Source organism: Rhincodon typus, chromosome 17 (assembly GCF_021869965.1).
Source record: "Rhincodon typus isolate 14 chromosome 17, sRhiTyp1.1, whole genome shotgun sequence".
Classification (NCBI taxonomy): domain Eukaryota; kingdom Metazoa; phylum Chordata; class Chondrichthyes; order Orectolobiformes; family Rhincodontidae; genus Rhincodon; species Rhincodon typus.
Genome location: NC_063348.1, coordinates 4,269,525 through 4,291,057, shown reverse-complemented (window position 1 = coordinate 4,291,057; position 21,533 = coordinate 4,269,525). Strand labels below are relative to the sequence as shown.

Genomic DNA, 21,533 nt, shown 5'->3' with positions numbered 1-21,533 from the left:
AGAATACAGTAGAGACCCACTTTTGAATTTCTACTCACTGGTGTTCACTCTAATTCCCTATATTTCAGCAGATATTGAGAGCCAAATTTGATAGCTAAATAAAAAGGACCAAAGGTTGCGATGTGTGATTAACCTGCGTCTTGTTTAGTTAGCAATACAGTTAGGACTTGTTATGAGGTTTTAAATTGGTCACTCTCAGCAGTCCACTGGTCGTTCAGAATATTTCAAAGGTTAGAAGCAGTTGGAGGAGGGGACACAGAGACAGAAGCAAACTGCATGCAGAAAAGAACTGATTTGCTGGACTGTTGGAAAGGCAATGGAACAACACTGAATCTGTGTAATTGGGATCTCAGTGAGAAGTCGAATGCAGTTGGATGTCTTTGCATCGTTAGAAATCATGCAGAAAGTTTAGGAGTTAGTAACAAGCTAAATGTTGGGGCCAGAGTTCAAAAATGTCCTGGAATCTGTGGAGGTGATGTGTCACTAATAGATTAATAGAACAGGTAATGGATTTGAAAGACCACAAGCAAGTAATTGCTTAGCACAACTGAGCCAGATTTGAGCTGAAGAGAAAAGGGGACAGGGTTTGCATGGTGAAATTCACTGTTGGTGAAAAGTTGAAGTGAATAAGAGTTGAAGTGTTAGTTCACAGAATTTAGCAGAGCCTAGTTCCAGGAGAAGTAGGTGGACCAGCAGAACATGAGCAATTGTTGAGGCATCCCATAAAAGAGCAGCTTTTGGTCTTTGGAAAAGAAAAAATTTGGAGCCCCTTGTAACATTCGCTGATATTTAAAGATATATATGGCCCAGAGAGATTGCTGAAAAATCTGCAGAATCTGTCTTGACTGCATTTGCTAATTGATGTGCTACGATGAGGTTTCCACAGAATCCCTCTGTGCCCGTCCGATCTACATTGGAATAATGATTGTCTGGCTAGCTGGCCATAGTATCTGATTACACAACAGCTTGATCTTGAAGGAGCATCATCCCTGGAGGTTATGGTACCTGTCAGAATTGACAAACTGCACGTGCAAAGTGCTATGTATACAGTCACTAGCACCCTTCCTACATAGTACCCAAGACCGAGTCGCTAAGGATCTATGGATCAGGGGTGGTTTTGAGAAGATAAAGTACAGACTACACTTCATTGGAAATTCTGGGAGGGTGGAAGCTTGTGTTTATACAGCACTTTAACACATCTCTTAATTATGGGCATGCAATGAGGTTCTTTCAGGTACAGTGCCTGTGAGGTTTGTCTCCCTAGCACCCAACTTTTCTTAAAGATGATTGTGAATATAAACTTTGCGTTGGGCACTTGCCAAGCTGGAATAGGCAAGATTTTAAACATTTCCAAGTTTGCGGTTCACTGTTGTACAGCTAAAGTTAGTGAGGTTCTAAATTTGAAGAAGTTTTAGTGGATTTCATTCTCTCGAGCTTGGGGAGAAATAGCCAGAGCCAGCACATGGCTTTGTGATGGTTTTAGGAATTAGGAATTAGATTTTATTGTCACATGTATTCGAGTACAGGGATACAGGAGTACAGTGAAAAAGTGTGCCAAGTTGCCATTCCCAGCGCCATCTTAGGTACAAGGTACTAGGTTCAAGTAGAAAAATAAAGAAATAAGTTAAAAGTACAACATTACATTTCTTCTCAGCATAAAGCGGTAAATAAAAATAAAGTTAAATTCAAAATTACAGTCCTTCTTAAGCCATGGGCCTGCAGTTGCTCCACACTGGGCTTTCCCCACAAGGGTCTGCACTCCCACGAGGGCTCGATCTCTCTCCTGCACTGTGCTTGATCTCTCTCCTGTGCTGGGAGCTCCCCATCCGGGCTCACCAGCTGTCTTGCCACCTACTGCCATCCAGTCTTCTCATGGTGCAGGATGGCATCGACTGGACATATGGTGCTTTGCAGACACCGTATCTCAATTCTGAGATAAACTACAACTGAGATTCCATTCCCAGCATCTGATTGGAGTGTGACTGTACACAGTGTATCATGTAGATCAGTATCCCTTACTCAGGCAGCATTCACAATGCTATAATTCTGCAGCCTACCATGATAAATCAGTGAGTAACTGGGAGACTGGGGTCTCCTTTGATTACATGATTAATGACAGCAGTACGCAATGTATGCAGCATACATGTAACAAAAGCAATGCTTCCACAAGAAATATGAAAGAGCACAGAACATTACGGTGTGGAAGTAATGCTTGCGTTGCCTGGACTTGTCTGGAATAGTCGTGCTGTAATACTTTTGTATAGCACAAAGCAAGATTTGAGGTGGTTTGTTGTATGCCACACAATCTTGCCTTCATGACAGTATAACAGTGCAATAAGGCAGCAAATTGTGGAACAGGAGGAGGAAGTGAAAAGAAGGAGGCAATCACTTTCTGGTTGAGCTATCCATGAAAAACTCATTCAACTGCAGTACAGTAAATGCACTTCCAGTTCCCTATTCAGCAATAGTGTGACACCTTATTGAATGACCAACAGAGGCTGCAGCACGTTTGGGTTCATAAGTATGCTAAACGAGTAGGTTTTGACTTGCAAGTATGAATTCCAAGTTTCACTCAAAATTTTGCCAAGTTGGTATCAGTCTCCTCCATACCTCTTGATGTTGCAGACAGGCTTTCTGGCAAGCTGTAAAACCATCAAGAATTTCAGTATGCATGTCCATCAGCCTCCATCAATAGCCTACCCCATCGAAGTATTCATCTGATCTATCTGCAGCAGAATTCCAGCAACATGGCCCCTCAGCTACACTTGTCTTCTGTAATATCCAATATCTCACCAATTGTCAATCCCGCCTCTGAGCTACCCATTAAAATACAGACAGTGTCATTATTTAAGCTGGCAGCAGAATGTGGGAGCAAGTGCTGGTGTTTATCCCTCATCATTGTGTTTTTGATCCAGCACTACTGTCTGGCCAAGTTAAAGTTGTTGCATACCTGAAAGAGGAAATGCACAATAGTAGGGTTGATGGGAAGTGAGGGAACTCAGGTGATACATGCTTTCATGTACCCCTAACTTGTAATTCAGAAAAAGAAATGAGGGATGAGGGCTAAGTGAGCTATGAGAAGAAGGCAACTGTGGGAATACTGGCATCTTTGGTCATTTGAGTTTTGTTGAATGACCACTCTATTGACAGCGATAGTCCCTACTGCTTGTGGGGGCAAAAAAAGCAATCATGCCTGTCCTGCAGATTAACTCTTGCTCCTTCCAGTAACATACTACCAGACAGGGTAGTGTATTCAGCAGTGTTTGAGATGAGAGGCAGTTAATGACATGTGGCATTTGATGGAATTTTGACCTTAAACATTCATGTGAGTTCATTGAGCTATTTGCTGCACTTCATCCTGGTCATTTTGCTTGCATCCTGGTGTTGATCGTCATGGCCATCAGCTCCCATTGCTTTTCACAAAGTTTGGTGAAGGACTTCCTAGATCCCTAAGGATAGGTCAAATCGATTCTCCCCTTTATATGCTCCTCCAAGGCATCCAGTACATCATCAGAGATCCTCAGAGTATGTCTCTCTCATGGTATCCCGGAATTCTTTTTTCTTCTTGCCCAGAATACTTTCCATAAACAATTCCAGCACCTATTGCAGCCAGTATTCACCTCAACCTTTAGGAGATCCAAGCTGACACTTAAGAAGTGTAGGCTACCTTTAAGTGGTGTTAGCCTCACACAAACCTGTATTCCTGCTGAGACACGCAGTGATTCAATGTGTTTAGCATTGGCTGCAAGCAGCAACAATGCCAACTGGCGACCTTTGTGAAATTGGCCATCACCTGTATTGGAAGAGATTGGCATGGTTTGATCATGCCTTGTAAACCCTGCACTGCGTTTCAGCTGCAATTGCATTTTACCCGCTTTCTTCACAGATTGTCTTCGCGTGTACCGATTCTCTTGAAGGCAGTTACTCATTTGATTTGGTTTAGTGTTTGTTGGTGTCTCTGTTATGTTTTGAAACTGGATAGCAAGTGTCCTTGACCCACTCAGCTGAAACAGTGGTGGAGGGGGCAATTCATGTAGCTGAACCTAAGTCTTCATTATTAGTTATCTTCACAGTACCTGCATCTGAAGGCAAATGGAAGAGTTTTGACATGTTGCTGCAGCATGTCTATGACACTTAAGTTGAGATTGATTAACAGCAGAGCCAACGATGATATGCAGGATTTCTTGACTTCTGTGATGACCACAGCAACTGCACACATCAAAATATTGCAGTGTGGGCAGGAAGTGAATTTTTGGGGACTAGTAGTAAATTACTAGATTACCTTATAAATGTATAATGTTGATGGATAATGATAAGAGATACATTATTCCAGTATATCAATTCAGATACTCTTTTCTGCAACAAGATTCTACTTTTTATATTTCTTACAGACTCACGTACTTCGGCCCCTGGTTGGCCTAATGCAGGGAGACATCGTCTGGTAAGGAGATGTAAAATTCTGAGTGCTCCTTTTTTGGAACCTGAGATCTCAGACACAGCCCCTGAGTCAGGTAAAGGCTGCTCACATTGTTTATGTGGTCTGGGAATCTGTTCCTGTTGAGTGAAATGTAGCTGTGCCACATGCAAGACAGTATAGGCTGCAAGAGAAAATTCTAATATTGAAGTAGACAGCAAAGGAGATAGTGGTGAGAATGAGACCAAAAGTAGATACAATCAGTAACAGAACAAAAAACTGGAAAAGAGAGGGAGGGAAGAAGAATAAAAATTTTGAGAAGCAAACAAAACTCTGATCCTGTTGTGCTATATGTGCCATGTAAGATTGGTAACACTTAAGTTTTTGTGTTTTTTCTGTGATGATGTAAAACAAAACTTTAAAATAGTGTTGTAACTTTTTCCTCTGTTTTATGTGACTGTTTGTATCTATCAGTGGAATTGAATTTGGAAGTCTGGTATCGCTCAGAGGTAGCACTTTCACCTCTGAATCAAAAGCTTATGAATTTGATGATATAATTTTTGCTGTTGCTTAAGTCATTATTCAGGTTGTGATGCATTATTGATCTTATCTTTTGGATAAGATGTTAAATCAAACTGCCATTTGCCTGTTTGGTTGATCTAAATGGGACAAAGAAGGCTAGTGAGTTCCTTTAGTGTCCAGCTCAATATTCCTTCAATATTTCTCTCTTGTCTGACATTGGTAAAACAGATTATCCAATGGTTTATTTTGTTTTCTGTTCAGGTGACCTTATCATGCACAAATTGACAAACCTGATAGACATGTTTAAGGAAGTTACTAGCAGTATCAAAAAGGGGGGTTGATTGGATGTGATGTGTTTGGATTTTCAGAAGGCTTTTGATAAAGCCCCACATAGGAGTTTAGTAACCAAGATTAAAGCTCATGGGATTTGGGTTAACATACTAGTGTGGACTGAGAATTGCTTGACAGATAGAAAGCAGAGACTAGGAATAAATGGGCCCTTTTCAGGTTAATAGGTTGTGATCAACGGAGTACCACAGTATTTGGGCCCCTGCTGTTTGCAATCTGTATCAATGATTTCAATGTGGGACTGATTGTAATATTGCTAAATTTGAAGATGATATAAAACGTGGTAGGAATGTGAGCTGTGAGGAGAATCCAAAGAGGCTTCTCGGGGATTTTGGCAGTCTGAGTGAGTGAGCAAGAGCATGGCAGGTGGAATATAATGTGGAGAACTGTGAGGTTATCCACCTTGCTGGAAGGAAGAAGGTGCAGAGTAATTCTTAAATGGTGAGAGATTGGAAAATGTTGATGTGCAAAGGAACCTAGGAGTCCTTGTTTATAAATCCCTGACAGTTAGCATGTGGGTGCAGCAAGCTGTTCAGAAGACAAACAGTACTGTAGCTTTTATGATCGAAGATTTGAGTGCAGGTGCAAAGAAGTCTTATTTGCATAGTATAGAACACTGGTGATGTTACTCCAGGAGCACTGTGTGCCTTTCTGATTGATTGACTGTCCTAAGGCATGATGTTCTTGCCATAGGGGGAACACAACAGAAATTCACTAGATTGATTCCTGAGATAGTGGAATTCTCCTGTGAGGAAAGATTGAGGAGACTGGGCATGTATTCTCTGGAGTTTTGAAGAACAAAAAACCATCTTGTAGAAACTCATACAATTCTTCAAGGGATAAACAGAATTCATGTAGAAAGCATTCATGTAGAATGGTTCTGTCATTTCTAGAACCATGGGTTATAGTCTGATAATAAAAGGCAAGCCATTGTGACATTCAGAGGATTGCCGGAGATCAGGTACATTCTGACCTCCATGTAGAAGATATGCCACAACTGACATGTTCAACCTGTAAACAGAGGCAGGGAACATCAGGCAGGGGTGCTAGAATTCCTTGGTGAGCTAGAGTGAGAGGTGGAGGGGTCCGTCCACATTCTCACTATTTGGATGCAAGTGCATCCGTCACTCTAGCCATGAATATGCAGGATCGCTGGCAGGCCAATAAGGGCTGAAGCATCTCAACCTCACTCCAAATGCTCCATCTTCTCAAGAGGATCTGGTGGGGTGGTGATACCAGTTAGCAACCACAGGGAAGAGGAACAGCAGACAAGCTCCCCTTTGGTTTTATCTCTGGACACTCCATGGGTGTCCTGCACCTCCACCTCTCCCATACATCAACCTCAGAGGAACCAGGTACTACTGCAGTGTCCCAGTCAAACCTGATGAAATCCTTTCCAATCGTGTTAGCATCCTGACCTCATGCAAAGTGTTCTAAGAAATTGTCCATGGTCGCCTCCACCCACCCACCACCCCGCCCCCCCGCAACGATTCCAGAATGTCCTGCAGCTGCTCCAAGATATCCAGGATCCCAGCACAAGGTAGACAACACACCATTCTGGACTCTTGTTTGTGGCCATAGAAATGCAAATCTATTCCGCTTATGATTGAATTTCCTGTAACTGAAGCATTTCTATGCCTATTTCTCCCTTCCCCTGCAGCAGAGCCAACCATGGTGCCATGAATTTGGCTGCAGCTGATATCCCCTGAGAGGCTATTAGCCTCAACAGTATCCAAAAAGGTCAGTCTGTTTAGCTGGGAAATAGCCACAGGAGATTCCTGCACTGCCAGCTTAGCCCTCCTACTCTGCTTGGTGGTCACCCATTCCCTACTTGCCTGTGGAGTCTGAGTCTGCGATGTGACCACCTCTCTACACATGCTATCCACGATACTCTCTACCTTGTGAATGCTTCACAGTATTCCCAGATGCCGCTCCAACTCCAAAACACGGGCTTCTAAGAGCTGCAGCTGGAGACGCTTCTCACACATATACAGGTCCTGGGCATTGGAAATGTGCCAGCTTCCCACATCAGGCAAGAGGAGTAGACTATGATTTGGAGCTCTCCTGCCGTGTTTTACCTCGTAACTTAATGAATCCTTACAATGTCAAATACTTTTAATACTAAATTGAAGCTGCTGATGCTCTCCGCTCTGATAACAATTCCTCAAACCTTACCGGCTACTCACCAGAAGTCTCCAGAAGCTGTTTAGGCTCACGCTCCATTACACACTAGAACTCTCACTGCTGACCTTCCTCTCACAATGTTCTGTCTCCTCTCCTCTGAACCTGTTCTCTCTTTTTTTTGATTAGAGGAGGAGGGAGGGATGAAAACACTAATGTTTGGGGCTGACCATTTCTTAACACCAGGTTCTTCCACAATGTCCTTCACACTCATACTGAGTCCCAGAGTTCTTTTATTTCAAAAATACACTTTATTCATAAAAAAAACCCTTTGTATGTATACATTGACACAAAGCAATTTGGTTACGCACAGTTGCATATCAAGCAAACAAGCAAAACATTGAACTCTGATTATCCCCAAAAAAAGTGCTGACTTCCAGAATGCAAATGAACAATGTCTCAGCACCCTCTGGTAGAATGCTCTTCCTTGTGCTTGTCAGCAGGGATGGCCTTCCATGATGCCTTTCGCACCCGTGTGGACTGCAAAGTCCACTCCCAGAACACAAATGAGCAAGGTCTCAGCACCCTCTGGTAGGATTTATTCAAACAGTTAGTTTTGTTTTATATTCTCAGCTCTGAAAGATTTTCTGCTGCAAGGTCAAATTGACTGCCCTTTAATTTCTGGGTTGAGCTTTACCCTTCTTCAGAAAAAAGAATTTGTCGCATTGTATCGATAGAAAGTTGCAGTTAACAAGATTTGAAACCCAAGTCTTTCATGTAATTTAAACTGTTTCACAGGTCCTTTTGTGGAAAAGGCACAATCAGTCTTAGACAAGATCTCTATCACTTTGCTTCAGATGGAAGAAAAACTGAATGAACTGGATAGAGAAGCAGGAGATGGTGATTGTGGTGTTACACATGCAAGGGCAGCAGAGGGTAAGTTACTGAAAGAATGCAACTCTGAGAGTAACTGTAGATATAATGTTTGCAGTACTAATAAAAGATTTAGGAATGTGGGACTGGAACGTGGATGGTGTGTATACTGACTGATGGCTCTGACGGATTCAGAAACATTTTAGATTAAATTGCAATGCTGCAGAGCTTTTAAATTGACACAAGAATGAGGAATTACCCTTGTATCCAATCATTCATACAGTTCTTACCATCTGTATTGTGGACTGAACACAACACATTTTACCTACTCACGGTTCCTTTACACAGAAGTGTAGGATTGTATATACAATTATACAATTTTTAAACATCTCCATCATTTTCCTATGCATCCAGCTCTTTTTGAAAAGTTTTATTTTTCTTTTGTTAAACAGAATCGATTAAGAATTGAATACTGTCCAGTACTTCATCCAAGTACCCACTGTTTATGCGAAAGTTTGCAATCTCCCTTTTTATGAATGCTTCAGGATATTGAGCAGTGAATTTAACAATTGGGTTATCAATGCTGATGGAAAAAGTTTGAGTAAAGTAGCAATGACTTCTTCCAATGTATCTTATTTAAGATTTATGAACTGTGCTACAATGTGTAATTTCTTACATACTCACTTAATTGTCTAGCTGTCTTCCTATACAATGTGTTGTAGCATGCAAATTATTTGAGGAACTTGTGCTCCTTGCATGGATATCTGCTCATCATGAAGAATTAAAATGTGGATTAAAAATTCTACACACAAAGGGTAATAGATGTCTGGAACTCTCTTTTACAAATAGCAATTGAAGTTAGTCAGTTGTTAGTTTTAAATGTGAGATAGATTGTTCTTTTTTAAGCAAAGGTATTAAGGTATATGGACCAAAGCCAAGCATATGAAATTAGGTCACAGATCAGCCATGATCTCATTAAATGGCGAAACAGGCCCAGGGGCTGAATGGCCTACTCCTGTTCATATCCAAGATTGAGTTTCCAGTGTGCAGTTCAAGCAGACAAAGTTGCATGTGGGATTCTGAATAATTAACTCTATCATTTATAAACCTATCGAGGTTGTAGCAATGTAATTCGCTAGTCAGACTTCAATTCGCCATTCTTTTTAACATCAAATTTTGAAAGGAATGGACAGAAATTGGAAGTATACTCAAAATGGCAGATATGTAATATCGGTTGTAAATGAGATCAGCAACAGAAAGCTTAGAGGGAAGACGTAGAAAATATAAGTGTTACAGTGAAAATAATTTATGTCAGTGTCTTAAACTGAAGATTCTATGTACATATATTCATGGGTTACTCATTGAGAGGTGCAGCATATATCCATTTTACATTAAAGAGTTGAAGTCTTGTTTGTAAAATTTGCTGATTTCTAAGAATCTTTTCATTCTCATTCAGCCATTAAGAACTTGCGGACATCTAATGCAGTCCCTGGGAATGGTTATCAACTCCTTTTATGCCTAGGCCGAATAACACGGGACCAAATGGGGGGGTCATCAGGAGCGGTAAGTCTAAATAATAACTCTATTTCCAACCAACATTTAGAGCAAAACTTAGCAAATCACTTGGTGTAAGAAAAATCCAATCTGGCCAATTACTGACCCATCTGCCTACTTTCAATCATCAACAAAGTGCTCGGAGTTGTCATTGATAGTTGACCAGAATTTATTGAAAGAGGGATGAAATATAAAGTTACATGAAATCTTAGTGCATATTTGCAGAGCATTAGAGAGGCCGCACCTAAAGTATTTTGTGCAATTTTAGTCTCTGAAGGAAGGAGATAATTGCATCAGTTCAGAGATTGTTCACTGGTTGATTATGGGAGGAGTGAAACTCTAATGAGGAGCAATTGGACCAATACTTTTTGGAGTGTAGATGAATGAGAGAGAATCTTATTGAAATATTAAAGATTCTGCATTAGCTTGACAAGGTATATGCTGAGAGCAGAAGAATCTTGAAGTAGTGTGCACAGTTTAAGCTGGTGATAAGGAGAAATTTCCTCTGTCATGATGTAATTTGACATTGAAACTCCTTTCCATGGAGATCTGTGGAGACTGAGTTGTTGGATATATTCAAGGCAGAATTAGATCTTTGCTCTGCAAGCGAATCCATGGCTTAGGAGGTGTGGTCTGTGTGTATGTACATGTAAGCTTGAGGTAGCCAAATAACCTGCTCCTGCTCCTATTCTTTACGATCTTACAAACTCATCTCAACATTCATCTCTCAGCTTCTCCACTATTGCTATATTATCAGACTGTTATCCAACATCCACTACTTGTGTAGCAATTTTCTCCAGTTAAATATTAGGAAGATGGAAGCCTTCTTTTTCCAGTTACTCCTCCAAACTCCACTCTCTAGCTACTGAGTCTATCTCTTTACCAGGCAACAGTCTAAAGTTAAGTCAGTCTTTTTGCAACTCAGTGTCACATTTGACTCTGAAATGAACTATTGTCCTCATATGTGTGCCATTGCTAACCTGATGTTATGATTGCAACATCACCAAACTGTGCTCCTGTCTTAGGAACAAAAACAAAGTTGCTGGAAAAGCTCAGCAGGTCTGGCAGCAGGAAAAAGCAGAGTTAACGTTTCGGGTCCGGTGAACCTTCCTCAGAAGGGTCCTGTGCTTCTGTCTTAGCCCATCGTCTGCTGAAATTCTCTTTCATGCCTTTGTCAACTTGAGTCTTGACTATTCCGGAATATTCCAATTGGGTCCCTCGTTCTATCTTCCATGAACTTGGATCATTCATAACTCTGCTGTTTGTATCTTGACTCGTACCAAATATTGTTCATCTGTAATCCTTGACACGGCATTACCCATGAACCAGAAATTTCAGGTTGAAAGCCCATCTGCCATATGTGCCAGAACATGTCTGACCAGGTTATTTAAAAGCAATTAACACCCCTGTGTTCGCTGATTGACATTGGCACTTGATGAATCATCTTCTGTTTTACAATTTCTCCCTTGTTTTCAACACTCCTATGGCCTTGCCCCTCCCTACCTCTGAAATTCCCTTTAGCTGTACAACTCCGAGTCACCTGAGTTCCTCCAATTCAGGCATCTGAAGTATCCCTGATTTTAATCATTCCACTTTTGCTGGCTGTGCTTTCAACTGTCAGTCCCTAATCTCTGCAATATGCAAAATACATCTCTCCATCTCGCTTTCTCACTTTCCTCCTTTAACACACTCCTATGAACCTACCTCTTTGAGCAATTATTTGGTCGTCTGCCTTTAATGCCCCTACAAAGTACTTCTGAATGTTTTATGATGGTAATGTTAAAGGTGCTAAATAAATAATAAATGTACTTTGGAGATAGTGGGAACATAAATGTACTTTGCTCTTGATTTCACCTAAATAGGAGAGTCATTCCACTCCACTGTGTGTGATTGAGTTTAGAATTTCCAGTTATGAAGTCTTATAATATTGTTTTAGTGGTTTGAAGAACTTGATTTTTGATTTATTTTCTATTGTAGCTGTACAGTATTTCCTTGATGGCAGCAGCACAATGTCTGAAAGATAACAACAATCCCACTGCCTGGGCAGCAGCGATGAGTTCTGGAATTGAAGCATTGAAGAGGTCAGTAAGTGCACACTGACATGTTGATGATTTAAAAGGATCCAGAGCATATAAATAGCCTAAGAGCTATTTATCCAAGTGCATGAAGAGTTACTAAACAAATCATTTGTTTGGCACTGATGGTCATTATAAAAGATTAACTGTTGATAGAGTACATATTTGAGAAGGTGCAACATGGCACCTTTGTTAGAAAGAAGATGCAAACAATAACCGCTAATAATCTTATTTCAGTGCCATGTAAAAGATTCAATCACCACATGTAAATCGGTGGATACCTGTGAGGATGTCTGTGAAATAATAAACTCGCAAGCCATCAGTTCGTAAGGATTTAGAAGAGGAGGCACCTGTGTGATCAACCTCATGCTCATTTTAAGCAAATTGACAACCCAACTGAACTGGAAAATTCTACATTCTTTTGTACTTAGACTTCTGAAAGACATTGAGAGACACAGGATGTAGTGACAGAATTATTCCATTCAATAAGATCATTGTTACCCCATGAGTCTCAATTCTACTTTTCTGCCTGACCCTTCTTACTCTTGACTCCTTTGTTTATCAAAATTCAGTCTTTTTTCTTGATTCACTTGTGGGTGTTGCTGACTGGGCCAGCATTTATTGCCTGTCCCTAGTTGTCCTGGAGAAGGGGCTGATAAGCCACCTTTTTGAATCACTACAGTTCATTTGATGTAGGTACACACACAATGTCAGAGAGTTCCAGGATTTTAACCCAGCAACACTGAAGGAACAATGATATATTTCCAAGTTAGGATAGTGAGTAGCTTGGAGAAGAATTTTCAGGTGGTGGTGGTCCCATGTATCTGTTGCCTTTATCCTTCTAAATGGTAGTGGTTGTGAGGTTAAAATGTGCTGTCCCAGGAGCCTTAGTGAACTTCTACAGTGAATGTTTTAGATGGATCACTGCTGTTACAGAGCATCAGTAGTGGAGGGAGTGAACATTTCTGCATCAGAAGGTGATCAGACGTGCTGCTTTGTCCTTGATGAGCCAAGCTTCTTGAGTGTTGGTGGAGCAGCAATCATCCAGGCAACTGGCAAGTATTCCATCACAATCATGACTTATGCCTTGTAGATTGTGGACAGTCTCTGGGGAATCAGGAGTTTCTCACTACGGGATTCCTATCCTCTCACCGCATTTGTAGCCAAAAATTTTATATAGCTACTGCGGTTCAGTTTCTGGTCAATGGTAATCCCAGGATATTGATAATGTGATATTCAGTGATAGTAATGCCATTGAACATCAAAGGGGAATGGCAGATTATCTCCTATTAGAGATGGCCATTGCCTAGTATTTGTGTAGCACAAATGCCACTTGCCACTTGTCAGTTCAAATCTGAATATTGTCCAGGTCCTGCTGCATTTGAACATGGTCATATTCAGTATTTGTGGAGTTGCAAATGGTCCTGAAAATTGTGCAATCATCGGCAAACATTCCCACTTCTGACCTTATGAAGGAGGGAAGGTCATTGATGAAGCAGCTGAAGATGGTTGGGCCTAGGACACTACCCTGAGGAACTCCTGCAGAGGTGTCCTGGAGCTGAGATGACTGACCTCCAACAACCACAGCTGTCTTCTTATTTGCTGGGTATTGATTCTAACCAGCAAAGAGATACCCTCCCTGATTCCCATTGACTCCAATTTTGCTAGGGTTCCTTGATGCCACACTCAGCGAATTACAGCCTCTACCCTCACCTCTGGAATTCAACTCTATTATCCATGTTGAAGCTAAGGCTGTAATGATGTCCCTGTTGAAAGACAAACTGTACATCACTGAGTAGGTTATTCTTACGCAAGTACTGTTTGATATCACTGTTGATGACACCTTCCATCACTTTACTGATGATTGAGAGTAGACTGATGGTTTGATAATTAGCCAAATGGGATTTGTTCTGTTCTTGTGTACAGGGCATACATGGGCAATTTTCCACATTGTCGAATAGATACCACTGTTGTAACTGTACCGGAAGAGCTTGGCTTGGGGTATGACAGGTTCTGGAGCATGGTCTTCAGTTATATTGCTAAAATCTTGTCAGGGCCCACAGCCTTTGAAGAACCAGGTGCCTCCAGCTGTTTTTTGATATCATGTAAGGACATTGACTTTTTTTAAAATTCATTCACAGGATGAAGGCATCGCTGGCTGGGCCAGCATTTATTGTTCATTTCTAATCACCCAGAGGGCAGTTAAGAATCAATCATATTGCTGTGGGAATGGAATCATATGTAGGCAAGACTAAGTTAGGACGGTAGATTTCTTCCCTGAAAGATATTAGAGAACTAGATGTTCTTTTTCCAACAGTCAACAATGGTTTCATGGTCCCCATTAGACTCTTAATTCCAGATTTTTATTGAATTCAAAATTGACCGAAGATCTGTGATGGTGGGGATTCCTGGAAGAGGCCAAAATGGATCATCCACTTGGCATCTCTGGATGAAGACTGTTACAAATGCTTCAGTCTTGTCTAACTCAGCTTTGAATAACTTCAGTGGTCTAACCTTCACTGTTTTCTTGGACAAGAGAATTCCACAGACTAACAACCCATCAAGAAAGAGAAAATCTGATCTCCATCTTAAAATTGAGACATTTTATTCTTAAAATTACATCGCCAAGTTCTAGTCGTTCCTACAAGAGGAAACACCTTCTCAGAATCTACCCTGTCAAGTCCCCTCAGGCTCTTGTATGTTTCAATAAGATCATCTCTTATTCTTGTACACTCCAATAGGTAAATATCCAACCTGTTCAACCTTTCCTGATAAGAGAAGTCTTTCACTAAGCCCAGAATGAATTGAATGCAACTTCTCTGAACTGTCTCTAATGCAAGTATACCCTTTTCCTAATAAGGAGACCAAAATTGTGTGTGTAGTACTCAAGATGTGATGTCACCAAAGCCCTGTACAACAACAGTAAAATTTCCCTATTCTTAGATTTCATTTGCCGTGCTTCTGTGCATTGCTGACTGTCTCAGGCCCTTCCTCTCACTTGCTGCTCTCAGCACTGCTGACAGTCTGTCTCAGGCCCTCCTCTCACCAATTCCTCTCTGAATTCCTGACTATCTGCGTCAGGATCCTCCTCATACTTGCTCCTCCAGGTGCTGCTGACTGCCTGTTTCAGGATCCTCCTCATACCTGCTCCTCCAACTGCTCTCTGAAGATTAGACAGCAACAGGTGGTGAACTTATGTCAGAATGGTGACTGAGAGAAACAGTACTGAGCCAAGTATGGCTATCTGAACCAAAACTGTTTTCATTGTAACCATGATTAGAATTTAGAGAGTCACTGCAGAATAACTCTGCAGCACTACCACATCTTTTCGTATTTACTGCTGGACAATTAAACACGAGAATGTAGGAAATGAATGCAATCCCTTTAGTTTACTTCATCAATCAGTACAGTTATGTTTGATCTGACTTAGCTCCACTTTCTCAGCTGCTCCTCATATATCTTCTCTCCTGAGAAACAAAATATCTGTCTATCCTAGACTAAAATATATCCAATGATAGACCATTCACAACCACCATCGTCGAGATTTCCAAAGATTTCAAAAGAATTTCAAGTGAATGAATTTCTCCTCAGTTGAGTCCTAAAGTTTTGAACTGTCAAACCAAGATACTGGCCCTTGTGTTCAAGATTCAAGATTCCATAGCCAGAGTTAACAGTCTGTCAGTGTCTGCCCTGTAATGCCTGTTCACAATCTTGTATGTTTCAATGAATTTGCCCATTATTATTTTAAACTCCAGACACACCCCTGGAAGTGGTGGCAGCATAATGGTAATGTCACTGAATTAGTAATCCAGAGCTACAAGCAAAAGGTCTGGAGACTACATTAATAAATAGTTAATAGGCATTAGTAATGCTTATGATTGTTGGAGGCCAGTCATCTCAGACCATGAAGATCTCTGCAATAGTTCCTCAGGATAATGGCTTAGGCCCAACTATCTTCAGTTGCTTCATCAATGACCTTCCTCCATCATAAAGTCAGGGTCAGTATGTTCACTGTTGATGGCACGTATTTAGCACCATTCATGACACCTCATTGAAACAGTCTTTTCATACAGAGGAAGACCTGATAAGTAGCAAGTAATGTTCATATCACACGGATACCATTTCCAGCAAGAGACAGCACCTTGCTGCTTTAGCGTCATAGAATCCAGGGATTCAAATTGAATGGAAACCGAATCTAAAATACTAAAATCTAAAATAATCTAACATCTAAAATACTGTCACTACAACTACGAGATTAGAAACTTGGAATGTAATGACAAATGATTCACCTCCTGTCTCTCTAGTATCTGTCCACCAACTGCAAGTTACATGTTTATCATAGAATCCCTACATTGTGGAAACAGGCACTTCAGCCCAACAAGTCCACACTGAACCTCAGAGCATCCCGCCCAGACTCGTCCCCCTAAGCTACACATCTCTGAACACTACAGGCAATTTAGCATGGCCAATCCATCTAGCCTGCACGTCTTTGGACTGTGGGAGGAAACTGGAGCACCTGGAGGAAACCCATGCAGACACCAGGAGAATGTGCAAACTCCACAAGGTCACCTGAGGCTGGGATCAAACCTGGGTCCCTGGCGCTGTGAGGCAGCAGTGCTAACCACTGAGCCACCGTGCCATGTTTGATAAAATGTTTGCACTTGCCCGGATGGCGACAGCTCCAACAACACTCCATCAGATCATACCAGCTTGTTTGATTGATTGATACCAGATCCAACAGCTGCAATATTCGCTTCCTTCACCGCCACCACCACCACACAGTACCAGCAGTGTGTACCAAATATAAGATGCATTGCAATATAACCCACCAAGGCTCCTTCAATAGCACCATCCAAACCCATGACCTCCGCTATCTAGTCTATTTGGAGATTGTAACAGTACATCAATTAGTTAAGGCAAATAGAATGTTGGCCTTTATTGCAAAAAGGTGGCATGCAAAATTAGGGAAGTCTTGCTACAACTGAACAGAACATTGGTGAAACTATATTGGGGTACTGTGTACCCTTTTGATGTCATTATGTAAGGACAGACATAACTGAATTGGAAGCAGTTCAGAGAAGGTTCTCAAGGCTGATCAAGGAAGATGTTCAGTTATAAGGAAAGATTGAGCAGGTCGGGCCTATACTAATTAGACGTTTGAAGAATGAAATGTCAACTTATTGAAACATAAAAGATTCTGAGGGGTCTTGAAAGAATAGACACTGAGAGGGTGTTTCCTCTCATAGGGGAATCTAGAATTAGAGGGCACAGTATATGTGATCTCCCATTTAAGACAGAGATGAAGTATTTCTCCTTTCATTCAGCCATTTGACTTTGGAATTCCCTTTCACCGTGAAAAGTGGAGATTGGTCATTGAATACTATTGAGTTAAACTGATTTTTGCTGCACAAGAGATTTAAAAATTATGGGGGACAGGCAGGAAACTGGAGTTATGATCCACAATCAGGGCAGCTAATCTTATTGAATGGTGTAGCAAGCTTTTAGCCTGAATGGCCTGTGCCTGCTCCTGTTTCTTGGAACTTTCTTAAGCTTCTCATGCTTGGACTGTTGAACAATAGGTATCTTTTGTTCTTATGTCAACTTTGACTTTTTTTCATGTCTTTCTGCTATTAAGAAGATATTGGACTGGAACGTCTGGTTGATTATCCTGTTTTGAGCATCCGTTGCTAAAGACCGCTCTATGATAATCACAAATTCCATTCAGCACAACTTGAGTTTGTAAGATCTGTTGTGCTTGTTTTAAAATCTTTGCATGAGAAGCATATCACAGCCATAGAGCTGCCCCCATCCTAGTAATCCCCGTTTTTGCTTCTAGTGCTCAATTGCAGGCTTTCAAGGAGTCCACAAACATAAACTGGATTTCTTGGATTCCAGGACTCTCGTCATTACACCTTCAAAGGTTCAGAATGCCAATTTTATAAAATGTACGAAGGAAATGACTGTTTAACTAGAGGGTAGTTTTTTCTGTATCATAAAGGCTATTTTTTATATTCATTGTCATTTTAGTAATTTGAAATTGTGTTGCTCACAAGTGGTGGATTCATATAATGATTTTAAATGCATCATTTTTGTGACACGTTATACTGTTTTCAGCATCACTAATGAAAGTTTTACCAAGCTGTTACCTTTAAATGTCGAAGGAATAATTGTTGTAACAACAATTTTAAAAGCTATGTGACAGCTAAAAAAGCTACCAGCCAAATCGCACTGATGAGTGACAGATTTTCTGTTAAGCAATGTGCAAGTTAATTAGAATGGAAACTGAGGATTGGGGATAATATTTACTTCAAAATTTATATGTATTCATCGGATGTGGGTGTCACTGGCTAGACCAACATATTACCCATTCCTAATTATCCAGAGGTCAGTTAAGAGTCAGCCACATTGCTGTGGGTCTGGAGTCACATGTAGGCCAGGCCAGCTTCATCCTGAAAAGAATATTAGTGAAGCAGATGGGTTTTCCTGACAATAAGCAATAGTTTCATGTTCATCATTAGACTGTTAATTCCAGATTTTCATTGAGTTCAAACTTCTCCATCTGCCATGGTGAGATTTGAACCCAGGACCCCAGAGCATTACCTGGGTCACTGGATCAATAGTCTAGCAATAATACCACTGGATGCAATTGTGGGTAAAAATTCCTCCACACTTATCAATTACGCCCAAATCAGAAACTGTATTCTGAAGCCTTTAAAATCTTTTTGATATGAAATGAAGTTCACAGGACCTTTATATACAAATCAAGAAAACAACTGCAACAATTTAATCTCAGACAAATGCTGTATCTTCATTGTACTGAAAAGAGATAAAAGATTCCCACACCGACAGTTTATGGCTGAAAAGTCCAAACACCATCTTATCCCCAGATTCTATCATTTTTCTCATTGCAGTGAGAGATATTAGAGGCTTATTTAAACATTTCTATCAGCTCTGGTGTGACTTCTTGTGTTTACCAACAATCGTTTAACTTAGTTATTTCTTGTTGCACAGATATGGAGGTGCAGAGCCAGGGGACAGAACCATGGTGAGTCCTGCCTCTTGAATTCGAGCAGTTTTAATAGCAGCTAAGTTTACAAAGAAATCAATGTTGCAGATGCTAATTGGATATTTAATTAAGCATACCAGTCTTAATGCACAGCCGAGCTGTTAAATGTGCCATGGCAGCACTGAGTTGTACAGAACAGGAGGATCACATTTTAGTAACAGTTTTGATCCCTGCCATGTTCTGAATTTGAGAAAACTTAACATTTACATTTTGGACTCCCTCATTATCGTAATGGGAACCAGTGGTGCAGCAGTAATGGCAGTAGACGAGTAATCCAGACCCTCAGGCTGATGTTCTGGGAAAATAGATTTAAATCCCAGGTGGTGAAATTTGAATTCAATAAAGTTTAGAATTCATATCTAATGCTGATCATGTGACTATTGCTATAAAAATCCATCGCGTTCTTGGAAGGAAATCTGCCATTCTTAGTTTATCCGTCAAATGACACCAGACCCACAGTAATGCAGTTGGTTATAGGCTGCCCATCGAAATGACCTGACAAGCTCCTACATTGAAGGGCAATAAGGGATGGGCGAAAAATGCTGGACTTGCCAGCAATATTCGAATACCATAGAAGAATTTTAAAAACTCAGTCTGGCTGCCAGGAAAATGTCATGGTGATAGGAATCTCTACCCTTGTACCGTGTTTTTGTTGATTGAACTCTCTCTGATTTAGAAGATGTTATGTTTCTTTCTCATGCCACTTAATTTTTTAAAAATTCATTCATCGGATGAGAATGTTATTGGACAGGCCAGTATTTATTACCCAGCGGAATTTTGAGAGTCAACCACATTGCTGTGGGTCTGTAGTCACATGTCGGCCAGACCGGTTAAACCTGGCAGACTTCCTCCCCAAAAGGACATTAGTGATCCAGATGGGTTTTTCCCGACAATCGGCAACGGTTTCATGGTCATTATTAGACACTTAATCTTAGTTTTCTTTTTATTGAATTCAAATTCAATCTGTCAAGGTGGGATTGAACCAGGTGAACCCAGAACATTACCTAGGTCTCTGGATTAATATTCTAGTGATAATACCACTAGGCCAACACCTCCCTCTTGTGCTTGCAGACCCTTCTCTCAGACAGTTCTTCAGCCATTTTCATGCAGAAATTCAGTCAGACGTGAAGGTTATTACAACTGAACAAACTATGATTTACTTACTAAATGGCCACTAGAAAATATCTATTACATGAGGAAGTGGCTGAAATATGTATCATTTCCATAAAATGACATCTTGTGGGAGTGGGAAATAAACAATTGCATTTTAAAATTCTCAACCTCATCTTTAAAACTGTTCCTACCTGTAACTCTGGAACCCTCCAAGAACTGCATTCATCCAAGTTTCGTTTCTTGTGCACCACCTTACAATCTGCTTATCCCCACAATTTGAAACCAGTTCTTGAGCTCTACAGCCCCTCAGCATTTGAATTCCTTTCCTAAACCTCTCCACCTCTCTTTTTTTAACAGTCTCCTTAAAACCTATTCACCCATTCTCAATTCTTCTTTCATTGTGATTAACTTGTGTCTGATATTGTTCCTGTAAAATGCTTCATTGTGTCAGATGTGTGACAGTGTATGCACGTTCTTCATTTAAAATGGTATTTTAAACTGTGATTCAGATCTGAATTATAGAAAAGATCTGCTTCTGGGCTTCAGGACTGTTTATCATTAATGCTTATTCTTCTGGCTATTACTCTCAGACTGGGGTAAGTTGTGATGTGGAGGAGCCGGTGTTGGACTGGGGTGGACAAGGTCAAAAATCACACGACACCAGGTTATAGTTATTTGAAAACACAAGCTTTCAGAGTCTCGCTCCTTCTTCAGGTGTTAGTGAGAGAGGTGGCATCAGACACAGAATTTATCAGCAAAAGATCAAAGGGTTATAGAACTGATGCGAATGTATTGAACAAACCTAAGATGGCTGTTAAATCTTTAATCAGTTAGAAAGGTGGAACAGGTTTTGATTGATTAACACGCAAATCCCAGAATTTCTTTCAAGTCACTGCCCCAAGATAACTAAAGGTTTTATCAGTTATACCAGAGATGACATCACAGGTCAGACAATGCCTTGCAACACCTTGTTTAGAATCTGTGTTTTAACTTGAAGTCAGACTGGTTTTATTTCCAAAGTAGGAATTTATAAAATGCCACATTGTCTACAAATTGTGTGCTTTTTGAACAAAATAGAATGTATCTGCAAGGACAAATCTGCAAATGCAAATTCACCCCATAGATTTATATATAAGTGTGTGTGTGTGAGTGAGAGATATATGTGTGTGTGTGTGTGTGAGTGAGAGATATATGTGTGTGTGTGAGTGTGTGTGACAGAGATTTTGTGGATGTGTGAGTGAGATTTTGTGAGTGTGTGTGACTGAGATTTTGTGAGTGTGTGTGACTGAGATTTTGTGAGTGTGTGTGAGTGAGATTTTGTGAGTGTGTGTGAAAGAGATTGTGTGTGACCGTAAGCAAGAGTGAGAGATTGTGTGTGTGTGTGTGTGAGCGTGAGTGAGAGAGATTGTGTGGTGTGTGTGTGAGCGTGAGTGAGAGAGATTGTGTG

At 40.7% G+C, this 21,533-nt stretch overlaps 1 protein-coding gene across 1 annotated transcript in view; it reads left to right on the top strand.

Annotated features, from left to right (window-relative positions):
• Positions 1-21,533, top strand: part of LOC125485266 (triokinase/FMN cyclase-like) — a 42,394-nt gene that overhangs the window by 17,498 nt on the left and 3,363 nt on the right. The window contains exons 2-6 of the mRNA XM_048607284.1: positions 4,392-4,511; positions 8,204-8,341; positions 9,735-9,841; positions 11,810-11,913; positions 18,919-18,952. Of these exons, the coding sequence (XP_048463241.1) occupies positions 4,392-4,511; positions 8,204-8,341; positions 9,735-9,841; positions 11,810-11,913; positions 18,919-18,952 (503 nt within the window). The remainder of the gene's footprint in view (positions 1-4,391; positions 4,512-8,203; positions 8,342-9,734; positions 9,842-11,809; positions 11,914-18,918; positions 18,953-21,533) is intronic.